Source organism: Oratosquilla oratoria, chromosome 13 (assembly GCF_046742065.1).
Source record: "Oratosquilla oratoria isolate Oo_2021 chromosome 13, ASM4674206v1, whole genome shotgun sequence".
NCBI classification, from domain to species: domain Eukaryota; kingdom Metazoa; phylum Arthropoda; class Malacostraca; order Stomatopoda; family Squillidae; genus Oratosquilla; species Oratosquilla oratoria.
The window spans coordinates 42,294,533-42,321,710 of NC_134789.1; the positions used below are offsets into that span (position 1 = coordinate 42,294,533).

Here is a 27,178-nt window from a genome sequence, read left to right on the forward strand (position 1 = left end):
AAATGGATTTTAAAATTTGTATTTAATGTTCCTATTGCAGAAAGGATAAAGGAAAAATATTTCATATTCCATTGATTCTAATGCAAAATTTGTATATTATGGTAAAATATTCAGGATTCCTTTGACCTTTCTTTATTATAATTATTCTGTCAACCTTGTAGGCAGCATGTCCAGACTAGAACTGCCACCCCAGGACATATGCCCCCCCTCCCATGTGAGGGTACTGCTTACATTTCTCTCACAATCTATCTGGTGACAGGATGATTTTTACCAACACTCCCTAATCTTTCTCCTCTTTTGCTTTTATGTTCTTGTGTGGATGTATGGGTGGTAGGTTATTGTACATGTCTGAATAGTAAATTGCTAGGGGGTTGTCTATGGGAAGGACTATGACTTCCACATGCAGATGTCCTAGTGGGATGATTTTGATGCATCCCATTATTACACTCTATGCTTTATTCTGTATAATTTGTAAAGTGTCTATATTTGTTTTGTTGATTGTTGGAAACCACACTGTGGAGGTGCAGTCAAGAGTGGTCCTTGTAAATTCAACTAATCACTTTGTTGCCACTAGTCTTTCCTACAGAAGACAACAATTAGTTTCCTTTTGTTGTCTGAAGGCCATGTATACCGTGGATTTTTGTATGTTTATTTTCTTGTAGCCTTATACTATCTGCAGTGTTGGACCTACTCATAATCACCCTACAATGCTGGAAGCAGGAGGATGGTTTCAGGTCAAGTGGACTACCAGTAACCTACAATAAACCTGGAACCCACACTATTATTCAACCCCACACCACTACCCATCTCCACAAAGAGGTCCTGAGTGGCCAGTATCTGGTCTCTGGGTCAGGCCCAAAAACACATTATATACACCCCATCATAGAAACTGCTAGAAAGCTAATAGGATGAATCTTGAGAACCTTTAAAACAAGAGACTGTGTATGTTAACAAAGAAAAAAGAGGTTGTATGATTGCAGTATTCAGGTTGCTAATGGGAATACACTATATTGACAGAAAAGATCATTCAATTGTTGCCTTGAATTTCACTGAGTGGAAGACCTACAGCCCCACAGCACTTGGCAACAGTCCTTGGTGCTTCCCATAGATCTCTCTGGATAGTTGTCTTTGTTGTATCAAAGTGAGACTGTTTCTATGTCACCAGCTGACAGTGGTTGGAAGAAGAGATCAGTTGCCAGTTGTCAGCTTTCCATGTGTGAAAAAATGTAAGAAATATAGTTAAAGTTGATACTGAGAGATCTTGGGTCCAGTCTTGAGACTGTGTGCCAGCTCCTTAGGCCTGCACCTCCAGATGGAGGTGAAGGGGTTGATGGGTTTTGAAATTAAGCAACTTTGCTGTCCATCTTCCGGGACCACTACATGTAGGTACTTATAATAGAACCCAACAAAAGAGATCTATTGATTAGGGAAAGGAGGGCTTTAAGAGGTTATTAGAACAAATTGAGAAAGACCACAAGTCTAAAGGATGTGAAAAAACAAAATTTCCATAAAGATATGTAGAATAGCTAAGGTAATATAGCCCAAGCTTTAACAATACATGAATCTAAATATACAACAATTGGAACATAAGGGAACAGAGCAAGTCGGGTCCATACATGAATATGAAGTGAAGTATGACAAATTGAGGAGTAGGAGACAGGGCCCCATGAGCATTGCTTCTCTTTCCTATATACTACGATTGAGTAAACTATAGAAGACTTGTTTTGCTAAGGTTAGAGTACTTTTGCCAATTGTCTCCAGGAGGTGCTAAGATGAGAGGGAGGGTGGAGGGGTGTGGAGTGTATTCAGGGATGGAATGGGTGGGAGTGACTTTATGCCTTTTCCTTTTTGGCTACGTCCCTTGTAAGGGGGAAAAAGCCTTGGTATATGGTATGGTCTCCTTAATTGTCAAAATTGAAGCATTTCTATGGGAGTTTTACCTCCAGGGTGAAAAGTTACACCTGCTGAACTATAGGGAGATGTTTGGTGAATTCAAGCTTGAATTTATTCACTTCAGAGAAGGGAGTGATGTGTTATAACATGTATGTGGCAAATACTTGCTCCAAACACAGATAGGTTGTTATAGCTGTGCTATATTAGAATAGAGGCCATTACCCAAATGATACTGACAATCATTCATGGTTGATTTTCAAACATTGGGGTTGGGTTATTGAATTCCATTCCCACCATTATAAATTATGAGAATTGCCCTGGGTATTAGGAGATATATTCAAACACCGACTGGCCAAAAGGCAGAGCCGTCCCTGCTGAGCTATCCATCCCAGAATACACCACATCTTCCAATAACCTGTGCAAAATGAAAAATAATAAGCAGCCTGGGAGCACCTGAGGTCCACTTTAACTGTGTCACGCACATACGAGATAGAACAGTATATACGATTAGGTAAATACAAATGTTCGCTTCAGGCTGTGTCCTACAATCATAACAATGATAAAATCGCACGAAATAAGCAAAATAGAATACGGGATCTCGTTGGCATCTTTTGAGGTTATGCACCTCTGCCAATTTTCCTAAATAAAACTCTTGACCATATTTGAAATGATGTTACAAGCATCTTTCGCAATAATCCTCGAAAATAACCAAGTCAAATTAAGGCAAGTCATGATGAGTGGTATAACAAAAATAAGATCTCGAAAATGCCCACGAAAACAATATAAGGTATGGACAATAATACACCTCCTTCCCATACGCGATGGAGCTATGATATCGAAGATATAATGAAATGGCTCAGGGTATTTGGGCTTAAAAATTATGACTTGTTAAGCTGAGTGACATTCGTTATATTGTCGTATTAAAACGCGAGTAGATTCCACAAAATGTAAAATTTACGCGCATTGATAATGAACTATTTAGCATCGCACTTTCTCTAAGGAACTTACCACAAGAATGTACTCGGCCTTATTCTAATGCCCGAGACTGGGCCTTGAGCTTTTGTAGCCCACTGATAATGTACTAAGCATCATGCATGCCAATGTTGGGTAATAGTTTCTCAAAGCGTATTTAGCATTTGTACTCTTGGCTTTCGGAGTTATGAATAATCTTGATTCTTAGTGTTGTAATGTACAACAAATACAATAATTTAACATTCCCGGCAAGTTTTTATTTCGTGTTTGTACAGCATACCTAGGTTTCACCATTTGTTAGCTCTCCCTCACAAAGGGATGGGAATTTTGAGGAAAATGTTTATCTCTTTTTATTTACTACGGTAATAATTTCAATATGTTCTCTGTAAATGTTAAAAGTATTTGTTTAGGGTGTTCTGGTTACATTTCAGCGTTGTTTTTTTTAAGATTACTGCTCCCACACAATACTATATTCCTCCGCTGGTGACAGAGTTCCTGTCACGCAATCACTAGCCTAAAATCCTTCTGTCATAAGGCTTTCGATTGCGCAACCAGTAAATGAAGCAAAACAATTATTTTCACTATGAATTAAAGTATCGTTACGCACTGCATTTTCATTCTTATATATCCAATATTATTTTAGATACACAAAAAATACATTAAAAACTGAAAATATTCACAGTTCTTTCTCGAGCACATATTCTTTCCGCTTGTTACGAACCATAGGGTCATTCAAGTACGATAATGGCGGAGCATGAAAACATTAATACGTGTTTACAATTCATTCTAATACATTGAGTCAAGGAGCAGTGTCAATGAGTGAATGATTGTTTGCGAGGTAAGAATAGGAAGTGCGCACGAAGTTGTAGTATTTAATAGATAATCAATAGTGATCTTCTGGCGCGGAGAGAATTGTGAGAAAGTGAATTTGGGTCGACGACCAGCTTGGCAAGTCCAGAAGTCGCAAACGGTCAAAAGTATTTGGCGGTAGAGCAAAATTCATGTCCTGCCAGCTGACGGATGAAATTATTATCATATATAAAACTTGTGAAATATAGCAGAGGAACGCATGTAAAGATACAAAGGCTGTGGGTGCCAGGAAAGAAGAGTTACCTATCAGCTCTTTGGGATTGTTTTGAGTGACTTCGTGCAAATGCGAAATTGCGAAGTGTTGAAAACACAGCAGTAGTTACACATAAAAAATTTCATGGAGTTCTTGTTGTGGCTGTGACTTGATCCTCAGTTATCCATGTTTCTGTTAAGAATACCAATTAGAACTTTGAATTATGCTCAAAGTTATATATTTGAATCTGCCTGTAGAAGACTGAGAGGTGTTTTTTTCATCAGGGATCACTGCTTTGAATTAAATACAAGGTAACCTAACAGTCAATAATTTATATATGATTCCTGTGAGCAATACTTTTTGTAATAGTGTACTTGTGGAAACATCATGGGAATTTTGCTTGTCAAATTGAGACTGAAGTTGATTTATGCTACAGGGGCTCTGTGAAAAATATATTTTTAAACATTACATTTCCAGACTCGTATAACATTTCCACAATCAAAGTTATTGTTTACTTCGACAATAATCATAATGTCACAAATCTAGGAAATCAAAGGTTGTGAATTTTGTATTTTCATCCTTTATTTCTGGTTATTGGCTATATTCTAAGTTTCTTATAGTCAGCATATAGGAAGAGGCTTTGCTAAGCCATTATCTGTTGATCTTGATATCATTCTTAATTATTTTGCTGTTTGTCAAGTTTTATAAGTTTGTGATAATTAAAAAAATAATAATTGAAATATATATTTACATATTCACATATTAGTTAGAAAATTTAATCAAGTAGTATTATATATTAAAAAAGAGTGTAATAAATTTGTACAAGTCCCCAACTCGCTATCCACACCTAACCTCGGGGACAAAATGGTAACTTTAAGTGATCATCATACAAGAAGGGTATCAAAGAATCTCCCCCCTATTGCCAATCTTCCGAGCTTGTGAGCATCTACGCCTCCATTTGGAATTGCAACTCCAAAAGTCTGACACTTTATCCCTGGACCAGGTCAAAGATTTCTCTTAAGTGTCATCTGTATTTCCTCCTCTTTTTTGTATAAGGAGAGCCAAGAGCTAGAGACTGCTCCCCCTATACGTTAACAAATCAGTGACATAGCTGTCCCAAACCAACAGATAATCACCCAAAAGGATAAATATGTGTGTGTATATATATATATATATATATATATATAGTGTGTGTGTGTCTACTAAGAGCTTTCCCTTTATAAGGGAGGTAACCAAGTCCGTGGCATACACACCCTCCTACCCATTCTACTTCCATCCTCCACCCTTGTTTCCCTCTTATATTAGCTCCTTGTGGATGAAGTGTCACCCCAGAGAGAGCTATGCAAAGCTTGAGGATGGTTACCAACCAGTAGTTATTGCCATTACTTCATGACATTCTTATCATTAAATAGATACTCCTTAACAGACTGCCAAGTTCTTCACTTCACTCTTAGAAATCAGCCTATCAAAGAAATCACTCTTGAAACAAACAAGATTTGCATTGGTACATATACCACTCAACACTATGCAGGGCCAGTAGAGTTTTTTTTTTTTCCCAACAGCCATTCATTGCTCATGATAGAATCACCACTCAAAAGGCACAGTGGGCGTAACACTACACTGGCTTACTCCTACTTCCTCAAGAATGAACTTTCTTCACTGAGTGACGTGGTGGCTAAATTAATGGCCATGCCAATTTCTCAAGGACCATGGGTTTCCTGCAAGACAGAACCAGAGCAACAGAATTATTTATATGATGTAACTTAAAACTCATACTAAGTATTCCAATTTAACTGGACCTATCAGGATCAGAACTCCAATACCTAGTCTTGCTGAACATAGGGAAGGTTCCTTAAAGTTCCTGAGACCCCTACCAGGCCATGCTACTTGACCTTAGCAAGGTGCATAGAAACCCCTTCTAAGTAGCTTAAGCCCCATGTAGTTTGGGTAGGGCTTTCTCTTCATAGGCCAGTAACCAGAATTCAGATCTTTGGGGAAGACGCATATCTGGGTGCTGGTAGTAAGGCTTTATGTGTATTCACTACTTATGGTTGTATCCTGTTAGGCATGCCTGATACTTTATCCAGGCAACATGCACACAGAAATAATTTTTCTCCTCCTCCCTCTCCTTCCAGGAGTGATGGGTAGTATAAAATACCACATTCCATGTCATTTGTGTGGTGACTGCACTCTTCAATCAGGTCATTACCCAGTACCAAAACACTACATACCCAGTACCAACCCAAAATTTATAAGACACCATGCATCAAGTGTCCTCAAAGCAGTCTCCACATAGAAGATACAGAGTACCAGTATGGCCTTTTATACTGTTATGGATTCTCACACACCTTACTCTAGACAACCATGAAGAATTGCAAAAGGATAAATAAATAGAAAAAAATACAGTGAAGATGATGGCCTAACTTGTTGGGAAAGAAGACTAAAATTTTATACTTCACCTTAGGTACTTATATGACCAACCCCACATATCAGAGCACTGACAGTGAGTGAAAATCAACAAGAAAATAAACTAAAATACATTGCATATTCTTGCTTCAGACAACAAAAAGTAACTTAGATTAATGTCTTAAACAGTTCATAAGAACTACCCTTGGCATTATTTCCACAACATAATTCCTAACAATCAACAAAACAAGCATTGACACTATACACAATACAAAGAGCATTGAGATTAATAACAAGAGGCAGCAAAACCACCCAAATAGGACGCCTACACACAGAAACTAAAATCTTCCCCATAGAACATATGAAAATTATTGGTACACAATTCTGGGCTAGAACCCTAAACCCCAATCACCCATCCCATTACATAACACAAGCAAGGATAGAAAAAAAAAGGTATTACTATTGAAACAAGTTCAAAACCATACACCAGTATTATACAATACATCCACACAAGAACACAAGAACACTCAGATCATTAAACAAGCTGTCCAAGATAGACCACCAAACTCAACACTAGCAAAAACACCCTCCCCCTCCCAGACATATGCTCCACAGAAAAATTCCCCTAAAGAGAAATATGAACCATATTGGGATGCTAGCATTCAGGATACCAGTGAGTAGGTATTACAAAAATGGTTGGCAGAAACTGCTGGTTTGCCAAAATAAGAGCCATTCATATTCACCCACAATTTCTTTACTTTTTCCTGGAGACCCATGATAATCCTGGGTATTGTTTGTTGCACATTGGTCTTCATGAAGTTCCAGGCATTTTCAATAGTATTAACGAGGCCATATTTGTTTTATTTATTTATTTATTATTATTATTTTATTTATTATTGTTTATATTCATTATTATTATTTTTTGTCTTCTTTTTCTTTCTTTTTTCTTTCTTGGAATGTTGATAGAACATGAAATTGAGTTTAATAGACCTCGTGCATGAACACAGTTAATGTTGCATGACTCATACTACACACATGAGATGGAAGTACATGTATGTACAATCAGCAGCATAAACACTCAGTCCCATGTGTGTAGTAAGAGTCAAATAATATTAGCTGTGTTTGTACATGTGTGGGTGTATGTATATGGTTATATTTACATAGTTGTATTTTATGGGACAAGGGCTATGCTCGTAGTGACCCGTTTTCATATCTCTCCGCATCCAGTTTATTCTTAAAATCGTGTATAGTTTTGGCACTCACTGTTTTTCCGTTTAGTTTGTTCCAGACATCAATCACTCTATGTGGGAAGCTATTCTTTTTCAGGTCTCTTCTGTAACTGTCCTTCTTTAGCTTCTATTCGTGTCCTCTTGTTTCTCTTCTGTCCCACTTTAATAAGTTGCCTCTATCGAGAATTTCCATCCCTTTCATAATTCTGTAAATGGTCATTAAATCACCTCTTTCTCTTCTCTGTTCCAGTGTTGACAGATGTAATTTCTCTGAGCTTTGTTCGTAGGTCAGATTTGACATTGTAGGTGCCATTTTTGTCGCTGCTCTTTGAATTATTTCTAATTTTCTTATATTCTTCTTTGTGCTAGGTGCCCACAGTGTTGCAGCATATTCTAGTTTAGGTCTTATCAGTGTAACTACTATTTTTTAACCATCTCCTCATCCATGTAGTCGAAGGCCACTTTCATTGATCTTAATAAGTTAAGAGTCTCTCCAAATAACTTATTGACATGTTTATCAGGTGTCAAGTCACTTGAGATGATTACTCTCAGGTCCCTTTCTGAATCAGATTTTTTTACCTCCCTGTTTCCAATTTTATATTGACCTGATACTCTATTTTTGCTTTTTCCAAATTCCATTATGCTACATTTCTTAACCCCTTCCATACGGTGCCGCACACGTAGGCGTCATGGGGAGCGAGTGTATTCGCGAGGCTGCCATATCGGCGTCTTGATTATATTTATTGTAGTCGCCCCTGTGTTTTTACATTCTCTCAAATGTGCCCTGAATCCCATTCTCTGTGGTATTCAAAATTCGCGGGTGAAAGAGAGAACGATCAATATAAGCGGTGACTATATTTTATGATGCGAGTATTATTACGACACGTCGTACGGCTGGCATTGGCTGCTGCCATTGAAATCTAAGTCCATGACGCCTACGTGTGCGGCACCGTATGGAAGGGGTTAATGCTGAAGTTCATCTCACATCTCCAACTCCATTCCCATATTTTGTCTAGGTCTTCTTGTAGCGATCTGCAATCTTCTTCTGTTCTTGCTCTCTTGAGTAATCTGGCATCGTCAGCAAAGAAGTTCATGTAACAATTTACTCCCTCATCCATATCATTTATATATATGGCAAACATTAAAGGAGACAACACAGGGCCTTGCAGGACGCCACTCTTCACATCTTCCCAGTTCGAATTTTTGTCTCTTAAATACCACTCTCATTTTTCTCCCAGTTAAGAAATCCTTCATCCATTCCAGCAGCTTACCTTGTATTCCTCCTATTATTTAAATTGTTTATATTAATTTATTATATGGTACTTTGTCAAATGCCTTCTGCAAGTCCAAGAAGGTGCAATCTGCCCAGCCATCTCTTTCTTGTATTATCTCAATTAATCTCAAGTAAAAACAAATCAGGTTTGTGGTACACAATCTTCCACTTCTAAAGCCAAATTGTTTTGGGTTTACTATTTTATTTTCTTCTAAGTGTTTGGTCCATTTGTTTCTGATGATTTTTCACATATTTTTGGTACTGTGCTTGTAAGGGATACTGGTCTGAAGTTTGTAGGATCTTCCCTATTTCCTCCTTTATATATTGGTACTATGTTTGCATCTTTCCAATCTTGTGGTACCTTTCCCTCTTTGAGTTAGAAGTTTTATCTTGTATAATTTGTCTGTCAGTTCATCTATACTCTCTTTCAGTACATATCCAATTTGCAATTCCGTCCAGTCCATGTGATTTCCTGACAGAGGTTTTTTATTTGGTCTCTTATTTCTCTTTGTGTTACCTTTATTTCTTTCATTTTTGGGTGATCTTTCATAACACCTCCTCCCTGCTTGTCTGTTCTATTTTTCACCCAGTGGTTGTATAGATCTTGTCCCACTATGCTTGTTGATAGAGGTCCTCTCAGTTTTGTCTCTACAATTGCCGTAATGTCAGGTTTTTCTATTTATAGATAGTCATTTAGTTTGTTGATTCCAGAGATCATGCCATCAATATTTGTGTATGCCACTTTTAGTTTCATATTTTCTTTTCTATTTTGGTTTGAGTTCCATTTTTTATGTACCATTTTTTCCGTCTCAAGTCCAGCACTCTCCAAAAAACTCGTTTTTTTTCTGTCTGTTCCTTTCTCATTTCTATCGGTTTCAATTCTGAGAGCTTTGTTGTTCTCTTTTTCCTCATCACTCATTTCCTTTTGTATCCATATATGTTTGAATTTCTCGCTGTTTGCCAATTTAACTGCTTTTGATAATACCTCCTTGGCTATCATTTGAGTTCTTAGTTTTATTTCCAGAGATCTATGTTGTTTTTCTTTTGAATATTTGCCTATCCTGTGGATTTCATAGATTTCTTTATCAAAATTTTGCCCTTCATCCTGTATTTCTTTCAAAATTTCCTGAGCTATTTCCTTCTGTTTTTCTTTCTGGTATCTATATATATCGTGTTTTTCCTGGATACCATGTACCACAATGCACTTACCTTTGTTAACTGTATCTTTCACCCAATTTTCCTTTTCGTTGATTACTTTTATAACTGTTTCTTTTGTATTTTCCTCCATCTACTTTTGTAATATTTCTCTAAATGATATTTTTTTTATTTTCCTGTTATTGTTTTCATTGAATTTTTAATTCAATTAGGTCCGTTTCTTTGATTGACTCTTCCACCTTTCTGGTCACTACTTGTAATTGCTCTTTGACCTCCTTTTTCAGTTCTTCATTTTTATCTTTGTCCTCGTTCTTCATTTTTTCATTTTCTCTTTTGAGGATTTCAATTTCGCTCTTTAGGTCACTTGATTCTTTAATCGTTTGCTCATTACTCTTATGCAAAGTAATCAATTCCCTAAGTACAGCTTGGTAATCCAATTTTAAATCTATGATTTCTTCCATTAAGTCATTTACTTTGCAATTTCTTAATGCATTACTATATCTAATTTCTCTATCTATTTCTAAGCTTTTGCCTATTTCACCTGGGTTTCTTTGAAACCCTGAAAAACTGTTATTTCCCCACCTTTGGTTTTTCCTTGGAGTATCTATCAAACAATGTCTCTTGGGGATGACACCTCTTGGACTTTCCACTATGCTTATGTCCAGTCCTCTTTTCACTGGTTCGTTCTTTTTTCTTTCTTCTTTTTCATTCTCCATCTTGCCAAAACTATACTTTTTTCAAGAACTGGATGTCTTTTACCAGTCACCTGAGTACCACAGCTTACCCATCCCGAACAATAACAACTGGTTTCCTTCATGTTCGGCGACAAAACAGCTAGATATGTGCTCAATCGCTGCACTTCCTTTCGCTTTGGTGTCCAGTGTGTATTCCCAAATGTGTGAGGGTCCATTAATATGAATAAAAGTTTAGATGCTCTCTGGCTGAACAGGTTAAAGCATCGCTACTTGCAGTGGAGGTCGAGGTGAAAGCAGTTCAAACCCTGCTGCCAACGAGTTTAACCAAGGGCATGGTTTAATAAATTCCATGCTACAAATTTATCTGTAAGGGGCACTGCCCTAGCTTCCTGGTAGGGGGAGTTTTGTGATGTTGAGTCAAATCGTCAATGAAAGTTTTGGCTACATTGTAAGTTATAAAACAATTATATACAGTTTAAGATCTGGAAGGATGTGTGTCAAATTCATTGAGCTTTACCTTGAGTAATTTATGTGCTGCAAGAGCGGGAGAGTTGGGTTAATCATGTGTCGTTTGATCTAGAGAGTGCCATGGATAAAGTACCTCACAGTTGATTTTGTGAAATTGGAAAACTAGGGGGTAAATTACTCATGGATGAAAGATTTGCTGAAGGGTACATCCATGAAGACAGTGGTAAGGGATAAGAAATCAGGATAGGGAGCAGTGACCATTGGAGTCGTATAAGGTTTAGTGCTAGCACCTATATAATTCTTATCCATGTTAATGTATAGGAAACAAAACTAACATGTTTGCATGTGATGCTTAGATCATGAGAAGAATGAAATAATAACCCAAAAATTTCTGGAGAAGTTAAGGTCCTGTCTTGTTTCAGCCTTCAGTTGCTCTTGATTACAAATATAGTCACAGAAGCAGGTATTCATAGATAGGCCACATGAGAAAACTTCATAATTGTAGCATCTTTTCCAGTCCTAACATTTTTTTTTTCAATGCACCTTTACCACATTTGCTTGCTGATGCATCCACACAATACTTGGCAGAATATTCTACCACCATATCTTTTGACTTTCTAATGTCCAATACAGTTTACTTGTCCTCACAAACACTAGTAACACTAGCTCCATTCTCTAATTTTCTTAATTCCAGCTTTTGAGCCACAGGGCATTTGCTTACACTTAATAGACTTGGAAGGTGTAATTAATAGTTTTAAGGTATCTATTCATATTGAAAAATGCACAAAATTGTTCACTGATACCAGACAGAACAGTTCACAAGCGTTGGCCAGACTTGTTTACAACCATCTGCCGCCACCTATTTAGTATTTCTGGCAGTATGCAAGGTGTACGTTGTTTGAATTAATTTGTTGGCCATCTGGACTCAAATTATTAGCTGGACGTTATCTGGATTAATGAGGTCTGGATAAACAAGGGTCGAGTGTATATCCAAGATGATCTCACTTCATGAGTATGCAGATTAACCATGTGGAGGTGTTCTCAAACTGAGGTTTGCAAAAGGTTTTCCAAAGGGTATCTTATCAATCATTTGTTGCTTTAGGTGCCTGGGAATCTGCAGTCCTATGTTTTTTTTTTTTTTTATGGGCAACGAGTCTTGTAAGACTACTAGAAGCACCTATTGTTGGCCTCAGCATGATATTTATATGCGTAAAACAAATCCATTATTAAAGTATTGTTTCCAATTGCAGATTCAAGCATCAAGATGAGTGGCAGATATTCTCGGACGTATGGCAGGAAGAAGCCTGCACCTCCCCCAATAAGCCAGTATGACAAGTTGGTGGCAGAACCTGGTAATAAAACCAAGCCATCAGCAACAAAAACAGCAGGACATGTTGGAAAATGGGGAATGACATCATTTACTTCATTGCGGAATATAAATGGTGGTTATGGTTAGTATTATGCTCATGATTTAGTTCGAAAAATAGCAGTTTCAAAGCTTAATAATGTATCTTATTTATTGTATTTTGTCAGCGATTAACAATATTTCTATCCAAAAGGAGATTACTGTACCAAAGAAAAGTTGATATAAAGAAAGGTTGCAGAAGGGAGAGATAGTAGAAGTTGACATTGGTCAACTTTCTTTTTTTGAGTGGAGACTTATCTATCATTAGAATATCTAGAATATCACCTGCATAAAACATACAGTCAGTAACCCTTACAGAGGCCCTTCGGCATGATTCCTTTTTGTATCCTGCTGAGTACCAACTGACTTTCCAAAGATGAAGAGACATCACTGAATTGAAGGAATTAAGACTGTCTTATCCCTTTTTGTTTTCTGGCTTTGTTTTGGTTAACATAAAATTGTTTTATTAAACTCAGGGTATTATGGTGAAGTATTGATAATAGGGAGTTTTTTTTTTTTTTTCTTTCTTTCTTTCTTTCTTTCATTCATTCCCTTTCTTTCCATAATTACAGTAAATATGAGAAGGAGTTTGCTACTAAAAAAGAGATAAGAAAAAGGCTGCTACCTTTATAAGAAGGGAAAGACTTTTTTCATCCATGTATAAAGAATAACCATGTGGAGGTGTTCTCAAACTGAGGTTTGAAATGGGTGGAAGTGGTTTCTATGCTATTTTCTTTTTTGGCTACCCCCCATGTAGGGGGAAAAGCCTTTGGTATATGTATGTATATATGTATAAAGAATAAAGTGCTTCAATGAAACAATCATGAACATAAGTATAGGAGTGTCAGAGGATAAAATTGTTGAAGACTTACTTATCCAGGTAGACTTCTACTCAGGAACCAGTGATAGGTGCCTGCATGTGGTGATTCTACAAGATATACAGCAAAGCTGCCTATTTTCAGATCACATCAGAAGGTGCATCCCTAAGGGGCTGACACGTTATAGGGCCCCAATTCTCACTCTATCAACTAATTTATATCTATATATATATATACACACACATATATATATATATATACACATATATACATACATATACCAAAGGCTTTTCTCCCCCTTACACGGGAGTAGCCAAAATGAAAAAGGCATAGAAAATACTCCCACCCATTCCATCCTCTACATATTCCACTCCCCTCCACCCTCCTCCCTCCCTCTCATCTTGGCACCTCCTGTATGACAGGTCATCCCTGCATCCTGTCCACTGCCCTGGGTCAGAAGCAGTGTCACAAGACAGAGCACATCCACAGCAAGGCTGCCTCATTAAATCGGCAACCCCCCCTCCGTCCCCTCATTCAGAAAAGGAGAAGACGGGGAGAAATCCCTTCGGGCTGCTTCAAATTATTTCTCATACGTATAGTGCTTCCTCAACCCCCATCCCCCACCCACTCCCCCTCATGCATCACAGCATCATCCATACACAACCCTTCTTCATTCACCCCTAGTCTTCTGTCCTGTCCCATCTTTCCTCAACAGACATTCTCTTTTGTAATGCCCCTTTTACCCCATCCATCCATCTATCTCATCCTAGGATGCCCCCTCATATTCACTCCTTACACCTCTGCCTTCCACACCTCTTTTACTAATCTTTCTTCACTCACTCTTTCCATGCGTCCAAACCATCCTAATACTCTTTCATCAACCCTATCTCCCAACTCCCTTTCCACCCATGTTCTCCTCCTTACCTCCTCATTTCTCACTCTATTTAGCCTAGTAACCCCTATCATACTTCTTAGACATTTCATCTCGAACACATTCAAACTCCTCCTTTCTTCCTCTCTTATGTTCCATGTTTCTGCCCTGTACAGTGCTGGCGGCACAATCACTTCTTCATATAACCTCCTCTTAGCATCCATTCCCAGATATCTGTTTCTCATTATACTTTTTAATCCACCAAGACATTTACTTGCTTCTTTCAATCTACATTCTACCCCCACTCCTCCCTTTCCTGCCTTATTCGCACCCAAATATCTAAAACTCTCCACTTCCTCCTGTCTCTCTCCCTTAATACTCACTTCCAGCATGCTGTCACTCTCTCCCCTTGTACATCTCATCACCTTACTTTTACCCACATTTATCTTCAGCTTCCTTCTTTCACCCACCTTCTCAAACTCTGTCACTAACTTCCTCAATCCCTCCTCTGATCCTGCTACAAGCGCAGTGTTGTCAGCAAACAACTGGCTTATTTCCCACTTTTCTCCATTTTCTTTAACCATCTCCAACCCCTGACCCACTACCCTTGCATTCACCTCTCGCACCACCCCATCTGGTATGTAAGCTCACACAAAGATGTCTTGCTGCTGATGCTGCTGCTTGAGACCTAGACCTCCGAGGCGGCAAGGCAAGGCAAGGGAACGTGAGCCAGGGTGACATAACACATCCCTGACGAAATTCCACCTATACCTCAAACCATTCACTTTCTCCATTTCTAATCCTAACACAAGCTCTACTACTCTCATATAAACTCTTGACTGCTTTCAACAACTTTCCTCCTACCCCATATATCTGCAATACCCCCCAGAGTGCCTTCCTGTCTACCCTGTCGTAAGCCTTTTCCAAATCCATAAAAGCCCAAAAAATCCTTACCTTTTCATATATATATATACATATAAGACTGTCAGAGAATGAGATATGATGGATAGATAATCTGTATATTTCGACCACTATCTGTCCATCTCATCTCATTCTCCGACAGTGGGTCAATAAGTCTTATTTTACAAATGTGCAACTACATTAAACCTTCTGTGTAAGGGGGAAAAAGCTTTTGGTATATGTATGTGTATATATATATATACACATATACTGTATATACTCGCGAATAGGTCACACTTTTTTAAACTAAGTATTTCACCAAAATCAGGGTCGGACCTATCCATACATACATACATATACCAAGGCTTTTTCCCCCTTCCAAGGGAGGTAGCCAAAAAGGGAAAGGCATAAAAACACTCCCACCCATTTCATCCCTAAATACACTCCACACCCCTCCCACCCTTCCTCTCATCCGAGCACCTCCTGGATGACGGGTCCCACTTGACATTAATGAGGGACAGCACTACTCTGTCACCAAATTGCAACAATTGGCAATTTCAATGTGACAGTGACAGGGAATTTCATTGGTGTTTGCACAGTATACATTGGAAAGCTTTTTGAGCCTTTTGTATGCATAAAATATATATCAAAGGTTCCTACCGACTTGCTGCTCTAAACTGAACTATTGCTGCTACAAAATCATATATCAATTACAATAAAATCACAAAATATTCACTTTCGTATGTTTTATAGTGTTTATAAGCAATGCAACCCTGACCTTTTTTACCATATGTTACTGTACATTACCTGTTTAATTCGTGGCTGCATTTCTATGATATGTGCTCAAATTATGTTTTCGTAGCATAACATAACATCCTGTAAGGTAACTTAAAAACTTATGATTTTCGTAATAAAAAAAATATTATTTTCGTAAACTTCCAATAGGCCTACCGTACTGTTAGATCTACGGTAGATCACACGGAGTTTTAGGCCTAATAACTGCAAACCCTAATCATTAGTATCGGTAAGAGAAAGATCTATGAAGTAGGTTTTAAGCTGAAAGTTGTGGATTATGCAGAAGAACATGGAAACAGATTTGCAGAAAGGGAGATTGGGGTTTCAGGAAAGGTAGTGCAGGGATGGAGAAAGCAGAAAGATCAGTTTAAAGAATTTTTTTCTATACTGTTGTATAGAGTCCATTTGACAGTTAAACTCTGTTGATTTTTTTGTCAAGTTGACTAAAACGTTATTTATGCAAGTGCATTTGTTTACGATTATAGTTTTAGAAACACAACCGTTGTTTATGTAAGTTTGCATTATGCGCATGTGTGACAGTTGGACAATCTACATGTGTTCTGATATTAAAATTTTGTGAGTAAAGTTTTGAAATAAAGGTAAATATCTGATCATTTTTATGTTTGAATGGGTCTTGTAAATCGCCAGATTATAGTACGACCTACCCACGGGTCAACCGCAAATAATCACTTTGACAATCACAAACAACCGGTGCAACCTATCCACTGGTATGACCTATATGCAAGTATATACAGTATATATATACATGCATACATAGATACATATACCAAAGGCTCTTTTCCCCCTTACACGGAAGGTAGTCAAAAGACAAAGGCATAGAAACCACTCCCACCCAATCCATCCCCTACATACTCCACTCCCCTCTACCCTCTTCCCTCCCTCTTATCTTGGCACCTCCTGGATGATGGGTCATCCCTGCATCTTGTCCACTGCCCTGTATATATGTGTGTGTGTATATATATATACATACATACATATACCAAGGCTTTTTCCCCCTTACTAGGGAGGTAGCCAAAAAGGAAAAGGCATAAAATCATTCCCACCCATTCCATCCCTGAAAACACTCCACACCCCTCCACCCTCCCTCCCATCTTAGCACCTATATATATATATATATATATATATAATACAGACAACAGTCCAAACTTTCTTTCAAGAAAGATCTGTGCCAGCCACTGTGGATTTTTCATTGAATGAAACTTAAGTCAACAATTGATTGACTTCTGCCCATCATGGGTAAATCCAAGTGTCTGATTTTTGCCATTTCATGATTCAAGCACATGACTCCAGTACATTAAGACTTGTCCTGAATGCCACCAAATACAGAATGCTTGTGGCACCCCAAATTATTTTGTGCCTAAATTCCTGAGCTAGCATAAATTGGTACCTTTCTCATGTGCATTTGAACATGTGCATGAATATTAAAATCGACCTCATTTCTCACTCTATCCAACCTAGTAACCCCTGTCATACTTCTCAGGCACCTCATCTCAAACACATTCAGACTCCTCTCTTCCTTATGTTCCATGTTTCTGCCCCATACAGTACTGTCAGCACAATCACTCCTTCATACAATCTCCTCTTAGCATCCATTCCCAAATGTCTATTTCTCATTATACTTTTTAATCCCCCAAGGCATTTACTTGCTTCTCTCAATCTACATTCTACCTCCACCCCCACTCTTCCCTTTCCCAACACATTCACACCCAAGTATCTAAAAATATCCACTTCCTCCAGTCTCTCACCCTTAATACTCACTTCCAGTCTACTACCACTTTCTCCCCTTGTACATCTCATCACCTTACTTTTACCCACATTTATCTTCAACCTCCTTCTTTTGCACACCTTCCCAAACTCTGTCACTAACTTCCTCAATCCCTCCTCTGATCCTTCTACTAGCGCAGTGTCATCAGCAAACAACGACTGGATTATCTCCCACTATTCTCCATTTTCTTTAAACATCTCCAATCCCTGACACACTACTTTTACATTTACCTCTCACCACCCCATCCATGTATAAATTGAACAGCCTGGGTGACATAACACACCCCTGATGAAGTCCCACCTTTACCTGAAACCACTCGCTCTCCATTTCCAATCCTAACACAAGCTCTACTACTCTCGTAAAAACTTTTGACTGCTCTTAACAGCTTTCCTCTTGGCCCGTATATCTGCAATACCTCCCACAGTGCCTTCCTGTGTACCCTGTTGTAAACCTTTTCGAGATCCATAAAAGCCAAAAAAAAACATCCTTACCTTTTCCTATAGCTTTCTCACATAAAGGTCTTACCACAAAAATCTGATCCATGCAACCCCTATCTGTCCTAAACCCACACTGCTCCTCACCAGTTACTCCCTCTGTTCCTCTCGTAATCCTCTCAATCAAGACCCTCCCATAAGCCTTCCCAACTTCACTACTTTGTTTGCCTCCTCTGAAACTACAACACACACTTGACCCCTTTTCCCTTGTAAAGTGGAATTATACAGTCTTTCCTCCAGTCCCCCAGCACTCTACCCTCTCATGAGTAAACATTAAATAACCTCACCAGCCAGTCCACCATCATTATACTTCCTTTTTTTTCAGACATTCTGCATGGCATCCATCCAAACCAGGTGCCATACCTGTTCTCATCATCTTAACAATTGCCTTCACCTTGTCTTTTATTTATTTCTCCTCCATTTTCCTCACTCATCATGGTAATTTTCTTGGCACTTCCCACTGCAACTACCTTTCTCTATCCTCCTCATTTAGCAACTCCCTAAAATACTCTGCCCACCTTCCTCTTACTGCCTTCTCTTCCATTATCATCTCTCCATCTGCACTTTTTACCTTTTCTTCTCTACTTGGTTTGCCTCCTCTTCCTCTCTTAATTTCTTTCCAAAACATTTTTTATTACTTTCAAAATTTTCTGTCATACTCTTACCCCATTTCACATCTGCTCTCCTGTTTGTCTCCTTTATCTTATGCTTTACTTCTATTCTCTTTACTTTGTACCTCTCATATTCCTTCATCCTAATTTGTAACCAGTCTATGAAAGCTTGCTTCTTCTCTTCTTCACCCTTCTTTGCTTCCTCATCCCACCATTCCACCATTCATATAGTGAAAAGCAAAAATAATGTTCTGAAGCAGTCTATATATTTCTCCCACAGTCATGCAGATATGATTGCTAGGTGACTGGTTCTCTTTTATCAGCACTCCCAAATTTTTCTCCTCTTTTATCAGCATTTCCCAAGAAAAATGGCTAGTGTGTATGCTTACTTTATTGGACCTAATTATAGTATACAAGAAAGGAGTACTTCTTGTGGGGGTCCTGTACCCATGTCTCCAATAATCATGCCAAGTTTAAAATTCAAATTATGGGTTTGTTTATGTTCAGCATGACACAGCACATCCATAGCAGGGCATAGATTAAAACCCATGCACATATCCATCTTGGTTATATCACTTTATTCTCCAGTTATCAAACTTAGATTGAGATTCATGTATGTTTCCAGCTTGGGCAAAACACCCTTTGCATCCTTTAGACTTTCTTCAATTTGTTGCCATGACCTCATAAAGCCCTCTCATCTCTAATCAGATTTTTATCAGTGTAGTTCATTCCATTCATTGACCTGAACATTGCAGTCAAATCACCTTTTTCTTATCATTTAATGTTTGCAGGTCTGATGTATTTTGCCTCTCCTTATATGGCTTATCTGCCAGGCAGATAACCAAGTTATATCCTCGCAGTCTTGCTTATATCTTTCACATGTGAAAACCCACTGATGAATATCCCAGTCTTGAACAGATTAGGGTCTAAATGAGTATATATATACACACACACACACACACACACACACACACACACACACAAACATACACACCAATGGCTTTTTTCCCCTTTACAAGGGAGGTAACTCCCACCCATTTCATCCCCACATACTCCACTCCCATTCACCATCCTTCCTTCCCTCTTTTCTTGGCTCCTGGATGACGGGTCATCCCTGCATCTCACTTTCTGCCCTGGGTCAGAAGTAAAGTAGCATGGCACAGCAAATCCACAACAAGGCCACTTCATTTAATTGGTGAACCCCCCTCTGTCCCTTCATGCAGAAAAAGAGAAGACAAGGAGAAATCCCTTTGGTCTGTGTCAAAATACCATTCACATGTACTCCCTCATCCCCCACACACTCCCTTTCATGCATCAGAGCATCATCCATACACAACCATTCTCCGCTCACCCCTATCTTCTGTCTTCTCCCTTCCTTCCTCAACAGACATTCCCCTATTTCCCAATGCCCCTTTTACCCCATCCATCCATCTCATCCTTGGTCGGCCCCTCATGTTCACTCCTTCCACCTCTGCCTTCCACACCTCTTTTACTAATCTTTCTTCACTCATTCTTTCCATGAGTCCAAAGTATGCCAATATTCTTTCATCAGCCCTATCTCCCAACTACCTTGTTTCTCTTTTTATCCAGCCTAGTAACCACTACTACACACAATATATATATATATATATATATATATATATATATAATTTTATCCATGCTGTAACACCATTCTGGCCCAGTCCAGACACCATGTGCTGGTCCCTCAGGGCTGCACCTCTTTGAGCAGGTGGGGAGTGTTGTGTCTGTTTGGCATCTTCAGCAGGACTTGGAAATATGCTGTTCTTCTTTGGCTGGGCTCCTTCCTCTCTTTGCCATTTCAACAATCTGTATGTCTTCTTGAAAGTTGGAAAAACATTCAGTGTATCTGTTTGAAAGTTGGAAACTGCAGCACCCAAACACCATAGCCAAACAATCACATTAACTGACATTTTCAACTACAACTGGTTACACAACAACATCCCAAATATCTTGAAGTGCTCATATAATCCTAATATTTAAACCAAACAGACCAACTAATCAAAAGGCTGACAATGGCAAGAATCAAATCCAAAATACCTATGAGTACCTCTCCTAACCAACATGCTTTCAAGGAAAGCTACTCTACCAGCACTCTTTTCACAAACATCACACTACAGGTACTGGAAGGATGTAATAAAAAATATATAAATAAATAGATATAAAAAAATAAAAAATAAACATTTATTGTTGCTGTTGATATAAACAAGGCTTTCAACAAAGTCCCTAGACACAAACTATCCAAAAAGATCATTGAGACACAATGAGAAGTGATTAACCAACTTTATAGCAGGAACACAATGCAAAATAACCCAAAACAGCCAAACTTCAGGTACAAAAAGGCTATACTGTGGAGTCCCTCAAGGTGCAGTACTTTCACCATTCCTGTTCAATCTCTTTATGAATGATTTCCCAACTCCAGAACCAAGACTAAATACCACTGTTCTCTCATATGCAGCTTACTTACAATAATAACCCAGCACATTAAATACAAAATAGCAGCAAAGAACACCCAAGCCTACTTGAACAAACTGGAACAATAACTCAAAAATAACAGAATGGAAGCTTCACCCCAGAAATCAATTGTAACGTTACTCGCTTCAGATGATCATGAATGAAACAACAAGACACCACATAGTAAAATTAAATGGCTAGATCCTTCCAATGAAAGAGAACCTAAAAATCCTAGGCCTCACATTTCATGATTATGACTTTCTGCCTACATAAAGATTTGACAGCAAAAATGGCAAAGAAAATATACATACATATACCAAAGGCTTTTTTCCCCATACACAGGGGGTAGCCAAAAAGAAAAAGGCATAGAAACCACTCCCACCCATTCCATCCCCTACACATTCCACTCCTCTCCACTCTCCCCCTCCCTTTCATCTTGTCACCTCCTGGATGACAGGTCATCCCTGCATCCTGTCCACTGCCCTGGGTCAGAAGCAGTGTCGCAAGACACAGCACATCCACAGCAAGGCCACTTCATTAATTCGGCGACCCCCTCTCTCCGTCCCCTCATGCAGAAAAGGAGAAGATGAGGAGAAATCCCTTCGGACTGCGTCAAATTACCTCTCATACACACTTCCTCACCCCCCATACACAACTCTTCTCCATTCACCCCTACTTCTGTCCTTTCCCGTCCTTCCTCAACAGACATTCCTCTCTTTTGTAATGCCCCTTTTACCCCATCCATCCATCTCATCCTAGGACGCCCCCTCATATTCACTCCTTCTACCTCTGCCTTCCACACCTCTTTTACTAATCTTTCTTCACTCATTCAAACCTACTAAATCTCTCACTAACAGATTTTGCATAACAAAAAGAAACTAATAACCATTTACAAGCAATTCATAAGAACCAACCTTGACTGCACCTCCAAGACATGGTTCCCAACAATCAATAAGACAAACAGATGGAGCACTGAAAGTGATAGTAGGATGTACCAAAACCACTCCTGTTGGACACCTGCATACAGAAACCAAAATCCCAGAATAAAGAAAATATATAAATAAAAATAGATAAAAAAAAAAAATAATGATAAAAAAACAGCAGCAGTATAGTACTCAAACATGTATAACAACCTACCACCAATACCACACAAAACATCCACATAGAAATGCATACACATTCAGATTTCTAAACAAGCCCTTCAAGAAAGATGCCAAACTAAATACTCCAGCAGAAGAAGGAGGGAAAAGAAAACACACACACACACACCTGACAACAACCACACTGGCATGCCTGAGCTCAGGACACCATCCAGCATTAAAACTGTACAAACACAGACTAGGCCTGGTCACAGATACAAACTGCCTCAGATGCAACCACCACACAGAAGACACAGAACACTTCATACTACAATGTCTCACACTATTAAATCCCTATATAACAATACAATATCTGGTGGAAAAAGAAGTCATGGGTCTAGTTCCAAGTTTCTGATTTTATTCCTGACCGATTTTGCTCTATGCTTCTTCAGAGGAATGAAGAAGCATAGAGCAAAACCAGTCAGGAATAAACTCAGAAACTCGGAACTAGACCCATGGCTTCTTTTTCCACCTTCATCAACTTGTCACAATGTACCAGCAATACAAAATATCTTCACTAAATGACATATGTTCTCCCATGGGAGGCTCTTGCTGATTTTCTAGAGGCCGCAGGCTTCTGCAAGAGACCAGAGACAGCGATTCATTGATTGATTCATCTTTGCGTATATCCTTAATTTCAAATTATTATACTTAGATTTGAATTCATCTATTGTTTCAGATTGGGCTATATTCCTGTCAAGGCTATTCCAAGTATTTATGCACCTATGTGGAAAACTAATTTGTAGTATTGAACCTCAAACCCTGCCATTCCTAATCAAGATTTTTTTTTTTTTTTTTTTTTTTCTTTCTTTCTCAATGTACATACATATACCAAAGGCTTTTTCTCCCTACATGGGGGGTAGCCAAAAAGAAAAAGGCATAGAAACCACTCCCACCCATTTTATTTCCTATATATTCCACTCCCCTCCACCCTCTTCCCTCCCTCTTATCTTGGCACCTCCTCTCAATGTAGCAGCCTGAATACTGTAATCATATCACCTCTTTATCTTTGATCTTTCAAAGTTGGTAGACCCAGTGCTTTTAGTCTTTCCTCATATGGTGTGGGAACCAGTTTGGTTGCTACCCTTTGTATTCTCTCACTGTATTACCAGTTTTTTTTTTTTTTTTTTTTTTTTTTTTTTTTTTTTTTTTTCTCCAAACCCAGTAGTAGGGGAGAAGAATACTGCCACTTAGTGTTCCCACTTGAGTTGTAAAAGGCAACAAAAATGGGACAGGGATAGGACTAGGTATAAAAAAAAAGGGCATAAGAGCATAAGAGGGTCTGGAGTTTTCAGCCAGTACCCTAAGGTTTGGGTCTTTTAATGTGCATGGATGTGGTACACATGAGGGTAAAAGGGAGGAAATAGGCATTATGTTTGTGAGAAGAAAGATGTGTTGGCATTGAGTGAAACTAAGTTGAAAGGGAGGGGTGAGTTTCAGATTGGAAGTGTAGTTGGGAGGGTGTCAGGAGTGAAGAAAGGACAAGGGAGAGAAGGGGTGGCTTTACTAGTAAGTGAAGAGATAGGTAAACATATGGAGTGGAAGGTTTCTTCAAGGTTAATGTGGATGAAGGTGAAACTGGGAAGGGATATGTGGGTTTTTATAAGTGCATATGGGCCTGGTAGTGAGAAGAATGTAGAGGAAAGGGAGGCTTCTTGGATAGATGTAAATGAGTGCATAGAGTTTAGGGAGAATTGACAATGTAGTGGTATTGGGAGATCATAATGCTAGGTTAGGAGATGAACCAATAGATGGAGTGGTTAGGAAGTGTGGAGTTCCCAGAAAAAATCATAGTGGAGAGATGATGGTGGAGCTGTGTCTAGAGAGTTGATGATAGCAAATGTTGTGTTTGGGAATAAAGTCAAGCATAAATACACATTGGAGAGGGTGGTGGATGGAAGAGTGGCAGATAGGGCTTTAATGGACTATATAGTGGTAACCATGAGAAGAGTAGGAAGAATTTTGGATGTACATATTCTAAGGGGAGAAAGTGGGGGAATATCAGATCATTTTTTGATGGAAGGTGAGTTGAGAAAGAGGAAATACAAGAAGAAGCTGAGAGAAGAGTGGGAGGGAGTGAGGTTAGAGTAGAAATAGGAGTGGAGGAATGGGGTGGTTCAAGGAGGGAATCGCAAGTTGTGCAAAAACGGTGTGTAGAACAAGAAGGACGAGAGGAAATAGAGGGAAGGGTAGTTAGTGGTGGGATGATGAAGCAAAGAAGGTTGTAGAAGAAAAGAGACAATCAGAGATTGGTTACAAAATGGGACAAGATAATCATATTAGAGGTACAAAGAAAAGAAAAGAGAAGTAACAGAAGTAAAGCATAAGATAAAGGTGGTAAACAGGAGAGCAGACATGAAATGGGCTAAAAGTATGATAGAAAATTTTGAAAGTAATAAAAAGATGTTTTGGAAGGAAATTAAGAGAGGAAGAAGAATCAAATCAAGTAGAGAAGGAAAGGTAAAAGGTGAAGTTGGAGAGATGATAATGGAAGAGATGGCAGAAAGAGGAAAATGGGTAGAGTATTTTAGTGAGTTGCTAAATGTGAAGGAAGATAGGAAAGGAAAGGTAGTTGCAGTGGGAAGCGCTAAGAAAATGACAGTGATGAATGAGGAAAATGGAGAAGAAATAAAGATGATGTGAAAGCAGTTGTTGAAATAAAGAGAGTAGGTATGGCATCTAGGTTGGATGGGTGTCATGTGGAGTGTCTAAAAAGGGAGGTACAGTGATGGGGGACTGGCTGGTGAGGTTATTAAATGTTTGTAGAAGGTAGAGTGCTGGAGGACTGGAGTGCCTGTATAGTTCCACTTTACAAGAGAAAAGGGGACAAGTGTTTTTGTAGTAGTTTCAGAGGGATCAGTTTGTTGAGTAGTTAGGAAGGCTTATGGGAAGGTTTTGAATGAAAGAATTAGGTGAGGAACAGAGGGAGTAATTGGTGAGGAACAGTGTGGGAAGGCAGATATGTGAGAAAGCTTTAGGAAAAGGTAAGGATATTTTTTTTAACCTTCAAGGATTTGGAAAAGACTTTCAACAGGGTAGACAGGAAGGCATTGTGGGAGATATTGCAGATATATGGGATAGGAGGAAAGCTTTTAAGAACAGTCAAGAATTTTTACAAGCATGTGTTAGAATTAGAAATGGAGAGAGTGATTTGAGGTAAAGGTGGGACTTTTCCACGGATGTGTCATGTTTCCTTAGATCAATTTATATGTGGATGGGGTGGTGTGTCAGTTAAACACAAGGGTATTGGGTTGGAGATTGAAGATGGTTTAAAAAATGGGAGATAAGCCAGTTGTTTGCTGACAACACTGCACTTGTAGCAGGATCAGAGGAGGGATTAAGGAAGTTAGTGATGGAATTTGGGAAGATGTGCGAAAGAATGAAGTTGAAGATAAATATGGGTAAAAGTAAGGTGATGAGATGTACAAGGGGAAGGCAGCAAATTAGAAGTAAGTATTAAGGGAGAGAGACTGGAGGAAGTGGCTAACTTTATATACTTGGGTGCGAATGTGGCGGGAAAGGGAGGAGTGGAGGTGGAGGCAGAATGTAGATTGAGAGAAGTAAGTAAATGCCTTGGGGGATTTAAAAGTGTAATGAGAAATAGACATTTGGGAATGGATGCTAAGAGGAGATTGTATGAAGAAGTGATTGTGCTGACAGCACTGTATGGGTCAGAAACATGGAACATAAGAAAGGAAGAGTTTGAATGTATTTACCTAGTTGTACTATACGGGAAGGGAGCTGTGCTCGTGGTGATCTTTGTATCTTTCAGCATCAAGTTTTTCTAAAAATGTTGAATAGTGTGGTCTTGACTGTCACCTTCTGAAACGTAGGTTTTCCACTCATGAAGCTGTTTGGCTTCTGAGTGGCATGCAACTGAGCAGCAATGTCCTATTTCTACTTGTCACTCAACCTGCTGCTGAAGAGCACAAATGGCATGGCTTCCTTTGTCAAATACCACTTGTGTCAGCAACCTCAGGGTCTTGCCTCTCAGTCCGGCCTACTTGTTGCTGGGATGGTCTCAAAGATCTTGTCATAAGCCGACATGCAACCTTTCCTTGCAGCCCTCTCGTCCTGGTGGAACCTGTCCTCATCTCTCTGGATAACAATCTGTTGCTCTCTTTATTCTGGACAGCATCTGGAGCTCCTATGTCAAACAGGCTGTCCAATTCCAAGACAAATGCACTCCTCTTTCCTTCAGGGTCACTTGCTCTTCCTTTGCTCTTCATCAGTGCTCTATGTTTGTCATGGAGGTTCATAAAGAGCTACATGCATTTCTGTCTGGTCATCATCTTGATCCTAACCATCTACCAGAATGGGATGATAGCTTCAACCGATTCATAGGCACGGTATTGAACCATGGGTTTCCCTGTATATTATGGTAAACTTTGGAGATAAAGGAAGAACTGGAATGCTTGTCTGTTGGTGGGAAGCTGGGAACCACAGATGCAGGCTGAAGAGTATCTGACCAGGAAGGTTTCAGTGAGAGATCTGGTGGACAGCCGACTTGATGCTTGCTTGTGGACTGCAGGTGGAGGTTATGAGACATCAACTCTGCGTCCTTGTAGCTCCTTGCTTAATGCCATTGTGAAGTATCTTGTGGATAGTGTTCTGGATTTGGATTGGGTTTCTGTGCTGGCCTTGCTTTTGTACTGTTCAGTATTGCCCAACATTATTAACAGGTTTCTGTAAATATGAAATTATGTACGAGTTTTGGTCTAAATTCACTTAAA

At 39.0% G+C, this 27,178-nt stretch overlaps 2 protein-coding genes across 9 annotated transcripts in view; one reads left to right on the forward strand and one right to left on the reverse strand.

Moving 5' to 3' along the window:
• Nucleotides 1-3,389, reverse strand: part of LOC143032402 (acyl-coenzyme A thioesterase 5-like) — a 110,992-nt gene extending 107,603 nt beyond the window's left edge. For 2 of the 7 annotated variants that reach the window (XM_076197127.1, XM_076197126.1), the window contains exon 1: nucleotides 2,902-3,059. The gene's annotated coding sequence lies outside the window, so the exon portion shown is untranslated. Of the gene's footprint in view, nucleotides 1-2,346; nucleotides 2,483-2,901; nucleotides 3,095-3,145 lie in introns of those variants that run through there. The other 5 variants (XM_076197123.1, XM_076197122.1, XM_076197120.1 and 2 more) reach the window with 5 other exon arrangements.
• A 178-nt stretch (nucleotides 3,390-3,567) lies between these two features.
• Nucleotides 3,568-27,178, forward strand: part of wapl (cohesin release factor wings apart-like) — a 53,722-nt gene continuing 30,111 nt past the window's right edge. Inside the window, exons 1-2 of one of the 2 annotated variants that reach the window (XM_076197118.1) lie at nucleotides 3,568-3,703; nucleotides 12,405-12,605. In XM_076197118.1, the coding sequence (XP_076053233.1) occupies nucleotides 12,419-12,605 (187 nt within the window). In that variant the 5' untranslated portion in view covers nucleotides 3,568-3,703; nucleotides 12,405-12,418. Of the gene's footprint in view, nucleotides 4,240-12,404; nucleotides 12,606-27,178 lie in introns of both variants that reach the window. The other variant, XM_076197119.1, reaches the window with a different exon arrangement.